The 7,041-nt window shown below is 48.1% G+C and overlaps 1 protein-coding gene across 1 annotated transcript; it reads left to right on the forward strand.

The window, feature by feature from the left end:
• Positions 1-2,854: 2,854 nt before the first annotated feature.
• Positions 2,855-4,452, forward strand: S100A12 (S100 calcium binding protein A12). The gene is made up of 3 exons (XM_030841929.3): positions 2,855-3,003; positions 3,570-3,727; positions 4,194-4,452. Exons 1-3 carry the CDS (start codon positions 2,892-2,894, stop codon positions 4,332-4,334), a joined length of 411 nt encoding a protein of 136 aa, XP_030697789.1. The 5' UTR covers positions 2,855-2,891; the 3' UTR covers positions 4,335-4,452.
• Positions 4,453-7,041: the final 2,589 nt, after the last annotated feature.

The raw sequence follows: 7,041 nt of genomic DNA on the forward strand, positions 1-7,041 counted from the left end.
CTCTGTCTATCTTCTACTTTAGAGCATGTGTTTATTTCTTGTTGAGGTTAGAAGAGTTAGAATGAATTCACATTTTTGCTAGTTAAAATTTTTTCTAATGTGCTAGGTTCCCCACCATTGTCGAGGTATTTTGACCAACTTTATAGAGGAAGTTGTGAAAGTAAATCTCTATCAATTTGGCTCAAAATTTACTTGAAAAGTTTGTTTCCTGTTGTGTAGTATGCTATTACTTTTTGTGCATAATGACTTCAGAGGCAGTAGTATTTTTCTTAATTAATAAACTTTATTTTTCAGGGGCAGTTTTAGGTTTACAGAAAAATTGAGCAGAAAGTCCAGCGAGTTCTCAAATACTCCCTTAGCCCCCACTCCCCCAGCTCCCTTGTTATTGACATCTTGTATTGGTGTGGTATGTTTGCTACAATCGATGAGCGAACATTAATGCATTATTGTTAACCAAAATCCATAGTTCATGTTACTGTTCACTCTTTGCATTGTACATTCTATGGGTTTTGACAAATGTAAAATGACATGCATCTACCATTGCAGTATCATCTATATCAAACTATCAACAAAAGAGTTTCCCATACTCTTCATCCTTCTTGGCTGCCATGAGCATCAGCTTCCTACACAGTCTTGGCCTCGAGGAGTTCCTATTGATGGGGAGGTAGGACCAGCCCAAGGAATAGCCAGGAGGCCACCAGTCTCTGGAATACCCTTTGGAGCACCAAGGCCAGCAGCAGGAGGGAACATCACTTGGGCTTGACCTTTCCTGTTGGGCCCAATCCTACCTTTTCAGTGAGGTCAGGTGGCAGGAAGGAGGAAGGTAAGACAAGTGATATTATTCCCTGTGCCAGGAACTGTGTCAGGAGCCTTCTGTGTGAACTCCCTTGACTTCTGGAAGTCCTTTCTGGACGGGCACAGGTGTAGGGACTGGTGCTCAGAGGGAAAGCTGGAGTGTAGGCTCCTCCACCAGTGGACGCTCTTCAAGACACAGAAGAGGCAGGTCTCTTTGTTCTGCTAGGAGACCCCCAGTATTCAGTGGCCAGGCCCCGGAGGGCTGGCTCTGGGCTCATGTTCATGCTGGCTGGGCTAAATGATCCACACATCCATGCTGGGTGGGTAAGGGCAAAAGTAAAACCAACTTAAAGATAGCACTTTACTGTTTTCAAGCCTTTTCTCATATATTCTGTCAGCTGAGCCTCATAACAAATCTGGGAACTAAAGGAGTCCGGTGAGGTGACCACACAAATGAAGAAACAGGCTCGTAGAGGTCAAAGGCTTGCCCAAGGGCACAGGCTGGTCCCTGGCACCCTTCCCACTGTGGCCTGCCAGGCAGCCCTGGTTCTCCCAAGTCCCCCTGCCAGTGTGGAATCCAGGTCGCTAGTCTTGGCCTGACTAGTGCCCCCCAACCCCCCACCCCCATTACGTGTGGTGAACTCTTCCTACGATTCAGGAAGGTGTCTGAACCCATTAGATTGCAAACTCCGGGAGAGCAGCCACGGAATTTGTGCTGCTCTGTCCCCGAGTCTCACACAGTGAGTTGGAGGGTGTGGGGGAGCGTGGAAGAAAGAATTTTTAAAAAGGCTAATCAAGAATTGATGGCATTAGGACACAAACTGGAAGAAAAAGGTCAGGGTCTGATATAAGATTGTGTCATTTACCAAAAATTAGGTTTTCTACAAAAAGTATGAGCATGTAGTATTACTATTATTTTAAAAATAAATTTATTTATTTATTTTATTTATGGCTGTATTGGGTCTTCTTTGCTGCGCACGGGCTTTCTCTAGTTGCGGCCAGCGGGGGCTACTCTTCGTTGTGATGCGCGGGCTTCTTCTCATTGTGGTGGCTTCTCTTGTTGCGGAGCATGGGCCCTAGGCACACGGGCTTCAGTAGTTGTGGCACGTGGGCTCAACAGTTGTGGCTTGTGGGCTCTAGAGCGCAGGCTCAGTTGTTGTGGCGCACGGGCTTTGTTGCTCCACGGCATGTGGGATCTTCCCGGACCAGGGCTCGAACTCGTGTCCCCTGCATTGGCAGGTGGATTCTTAACCACTGCACCACCAGGGAAGCCCCAAGCATGTATTATTTTTGATAACAAAAAATTATTCTCATTTTAGGGAAAAATTACAAAATGGCAAAGGTTTTGAAAGTAGACAATTTTGGATTTGGCCCTTAGAAAAGTTCCTTAACCTTAACTCATTTTCTTCATCTGCAAAATGGGGAAACCGTTAGCGCTGTTGGAGTGAAGGCTGTTTGGAGAATTAGGTGAGGGTTTGTGTAAGGCAGTGTCTGGCATGATGTGAGTGCCCAATACATGGTCACTTTTAAAAACACTTAGGGAATTCCCTGGTGGTCCAGTGGTTAGGACTAGGTGCTTTCACTGCTGTGGACTGGGTTCAGTCCCTGGTCAGGAAACTAAGATCCTGGAAGCTGCACTGCGTGGCCAACAAACAAACACTTAGACTTTAGTTCAGAACATTTTTAGATTTATGGAAAAATTGAGAAAATAATATAGAGAGTTCCAGTATTCCTGCACACAGTCTCCCCTATTATTAACATCTTACATAGTGTGGTACATTTGTTACAATTAATCAGCTGCTCTTGACACGTTATTATCAACTAAGTTCCATACTTTATATTCAGATTTCTTTAGTTTTAAACCAATGTGCTTTTTCCTTTCCCAGATTACATGTCTACTTTGGTTGTTTTTATTATCACTATCACTTTTGTTGCATAGACACTCAGCAAATGCCTCTCCCCAGCCCTTCACTTTCCGGGTAGGAGCCATGCCTGCAGTGAAACTTGTTCTCTTGCAATCTGAGCTGCCCATTTTGCAGTCAGTGCCGCATGTTTGAAGCTTCTCTTGAGCAACAGAGAAACATGCCCCATGGTGAATGAGAGAAGTTTCTTCACTCGAGGTCAAAGGTGACACCTGCCTTATAAAAACCTCCCTGGCTCAGGGCTCCTCACCAGTGCTGCTGCCTCCACACTTCTGTGCATTGAGGGGTAAGTGTCCTTTCCTTGGCTGGGCCTTCAGGGGGCCACTTGGCAGGCTGTTGGAAGCTACAACCCCCTGCCTGCTGGAGCCGCTCTTGGCTGACTGCATTTTGGGCCCAAGGATGCCAGCTCTTGCTGTGCTAGGAAGACCCAGTCTCAGGACTTGGGGATGGCCAAGGTGGGTGGGGTGGCTGGTATCTGTAAGGGCCCTTAAGTACCAACACTTGGGGGAAAGGGAACAGCCTGGCCAACCACAGCACCCTTCCCAGGTGAGCTTGAGTGATTAACACCCTCTGGACTGTAGTCCCCAGGAGACGGGGGGACATGGAACTCCGCGACAGTTAAGGCTGATTCTTTTAGACTTTAGGCGGTATTCTATGTCCTTCTCTCCCCATCCTATCTGCAAATGAGAACATTCACCATGGATCAAACACAGAGCAGAGAGAACGCAGAGCAGACCCAGGGGTAGTCATCCCTTGTCTAAACCTTTGATACGGACAGAGAGGAGAGAGTGGAAGTGCTGTGGGGTGGGGGAGGAACTGCCTCTTGACAAGACCTCCCTTGTCTCTTTGAAGGTGAATGCGAAGTTAGGGAGATGACGAAGCTGGAAGACTACCTGGAGGGAATCATCAACATCTTCCACCAGTACTCCATTCGGCTGGAGAATTATGACACCCTCAACAAGAGTGAGCTGAAGAAGCTGATCACAAAGGAACTTCCAAATGCCCTCAAGGTACGTGATGCTCCTCTCTTGGAAAAGTTGCCCGACCCCCTGCACTGAGGGCAGTGGCAAGGCCTGAAGGATGATGGTGGGACAAGGGGTGGGTTCTTCCCAGTTTGAGCTTCCAAGGATGTCTCCCCCCACCCCCCCACCAGCTGTGGGACAGGGGCTTTTCCTCCCTCTCTGAATAACTCCCACCATCACCTTAGGCTCTGCTCCTTCCTGTCTCTGTAGAGTGGAGAGAGGCAGGGCAGGACGGGATTGGATTGCTGAGCTACACAGCATCTTCCAGGTTAAGACTTGATTCTAGGATGGCCCAAGACAGCTGCTTCTCTCTGTCTTCTGTTTTCTCACATTGGATTCTCCCACATATTTTTGGCTAATCAGTTGGTGTTCCCAGGCCTCCCTAAGCTGAGTTCTGAGGGATTCGAGGCCTGGATAAAGGGGAGCTCACTGTCCCTGCTTCCCCTTCTCCAAGAACACCAAAGACCAACCTTCCATTGACAAAGTGTTCCAAGAGCTGGATGCTGATAAAGATGGACAGGTCACCTTTGAGGAATTCGTAGTCCTGGTGTCCAAGGTGCTGAAGACTGCCCATGCTGATATCCACAAAGAGTAGAAGCTCTGATGGGCCCTTCCCAGCAATGTCCCCAAGAAGACTTTCCCTTCTCCTCACCGAAGTTTGCCTTGCCTGAAGGAAGCGAGAGTTAATAAAAGTACCCTTGAACAGTTCATAACAGTGTCTGTGTACTTTTTTTCTTTCACAAAACTTGATCCTTCCTCACCCCTGCTGTTCTGACAGTCCCCATTTAGACCTCTGAGAACCCCTGCTCTGTTCATTTGTTCACCAATAATTTATTAAATGTCCCCTATTTGTTCATTTATTCATTTATTTAACAAATATTTACTGAGCATCTATAATAGCCAGAGACCAAAGACGTGAAGTCCCTGTCCTCTTGGGTCTTGCGTTCTACTGGGGAGGGGATAGAAAATGAACCAACAGACAAACCACTAGGTATTAGCATAGAGATATATCATATGATACACTGGTAGGTAATGATATGTGATATGAAGAAAGCTAAAGCAAGGAAATAAGGGGCAGAGGGAAGGATAGGGATACTGTAAATATGATAATTGAGGGATGTGTTTGAGCAGAAATCTAAAAGAAAGGAAGGAGAGCAGCTTGCCGTTGTCTGTGGGTCAAGAGTTCCTGCAGAGAGAGGCTGAGGACCTGAGACGGGCATGTGTCTAACCTGCTCAAAGACCAGCACAGTGGCGGATGCAGATCTGAGGTGGGGCTGGTGGGAGACCAGAGCCTTCAGGAAACAGGGAGCAGGGAGCAGGGGTTTACAGCCTGTGGGGAGGGCCTTGGACTTTGTGCCAAGTGTGCTAAGGAGCCACAGGGGGTTTTGAGCAAGAGAGTGAGATGATTGATTTCACTTATGTTTCCTGTATGGGCCATGAAACTTGGGGCTGAACTTTGAAAGGGTGTGTGAAGAAGAGTGACAGAAGTTTCCTGTATGGGCCATGAAACTTGGGGCTGAACTTTGAAAGGGTGTGAGAAGAAGAGTGACAGGAAGAGGGGGAGAGCATGAGCTCTGTCCAGCACAGGATAAGGGGAGGGAAGACTTCTTGGGCCAGACTCCCTCCCCATGCTGGTCTAGTCCAGGTTCTTTGTGAAATGTTCCCCTAGGACTAAGCTGCTCTCCTTCTGTGCTCTTCTCTCCTGCTGTGATTCTGTATCCACTAATGTGCTTATTTGTTCTATGTCCATCTCCTCAATGGATGGGTGTGTGTGAGAGTAGGCACTGGGTCTCTAGCAGCAGCACTGTGCCTGGCATGCAGTAGGTGTTTCAGAAATATCTCTTACAAGGATGAATGTATGGAAATCAATAGGCTATTGATTTGATTCCCTGTAAATGGTCCAGAGGGAAACAGGAGGGAGCATGGTCTCTGAGGACAGGAATAATCTCCCTAGGGGGCAAGTGTTGGGTCACTATTCCCTGGTGAAAAGTGCATTCAGTCTGAATGGGCAGAAGTCACTGGGGACCTCCCTGCCCACCAACTCCTGTCTGGTGCTGAATCAGGTCTGGGATAGATGGAGTGTCCCTTTAGTCCAGAGGTCAAGAGGTCAATTTTGTCAAGATGTCAGAATACCTGTATGTTATGGGCTGAATGTTTGTGTGCCCTCCCAAATTCACTTGTTGAAGCCCTAACCCCCAGTGTGATGGTAATTGGAGATGGGGCCTTTGGGAGGTAATTAGATTAGGTCATGAGGGTGGGACCCTCGTGATGGGATTAGTGCCTTCATAAGAAGAAGAATAGAGAGAGATTTCTCTCTCTCTCCATGAGCACACAGCAAGTCTACAAGCCAGGAAGAGAGCCCTCCCCAGGCCCCCAACCATCGTTGGCAGCCTGATCCCAGGTGTCCAGCCTCTAGAACTGGGAGAATAAATGTCTGTTGTTTAAGCTATCCAGCCTATGGCATTCGTTCTCGCAGCCTAAGCAGGCTAGGACACCACAGTCGCAGCAGCCAGGGCACAGCCTTGGCCTCTGGCAGACGCACCAGTGGCTGCTCCCCTGCCCCCTCCTCAGCAGGAGGGACAGGCCAGGAGGGCAGAGTGTATGACGACATTTTTAAAAGGTGAGGTAACTTGCTGGAGCCCAGGAAAGACTGATATGAGGAAAAGTGAGAAGAGAAGCTTTATATTGGGGCAGAGGTGGGTTTGTATTTTGGTTTATTTGGTGCAAACCTGGGGGGATATGTTGCACAGGAAGCTGGGATTCAGGACTGAGGCCAGAAAGTGACGAGTCCTGGCCACAGAAGCCCCAGGGCTGGAGGTCTGCTGGGCTGCCCAGCAGAGGAAACTACTATGTCATGAGATGTGGATCTGAGGCAAAGCTGAGGCAGGTGGGAAGTGTGGAAAGTATGCGAGGAAGCAGGAGCCTGTGGAGACCCTCTCCTGGGGATGGGGCAGGGGGAGAGGCTGAAGATGAGGGTGGAGTGGGATTGGTCAAAGATGAAGGAATTCAGGACCCAGAGAAGGCGGTCTTGGGGCCCAAGCCTGGAAGTCTTCCATCACTGAATGAGAAAGGGGGACCATTCAGGGAAAGCCCTCACTCGCTGAGTGACCTTGGGAAAAACAGTTTGCCTCTCTGGATCTCTGTCCTCATTTTTGAAGAATTCAAAGGAATTTGGTGAATTCATTTGAAGAGTTTAGACTAGGTGAACACTCAGGTGTCATCCAATTTTAATGTTCTGAGATACTTGGATGGGATGGAGAACTTTGAGTAGGATCTAGAATGAAGTTATATTTGGGCACTGA

The sequence above is a fragment of the Globicephala melas genome, chromosome 1 (assembly GCF_963455315.2).
Source record: "Globicephala melas chromosome 1, mGloMel1.2, whole genome shotgun sequence".
NCBI lineage: Eukaryota > Metazoa > Chordata > Mammalia > Artiodactyla > Delphinidae > Globicephala > Globicephala melas.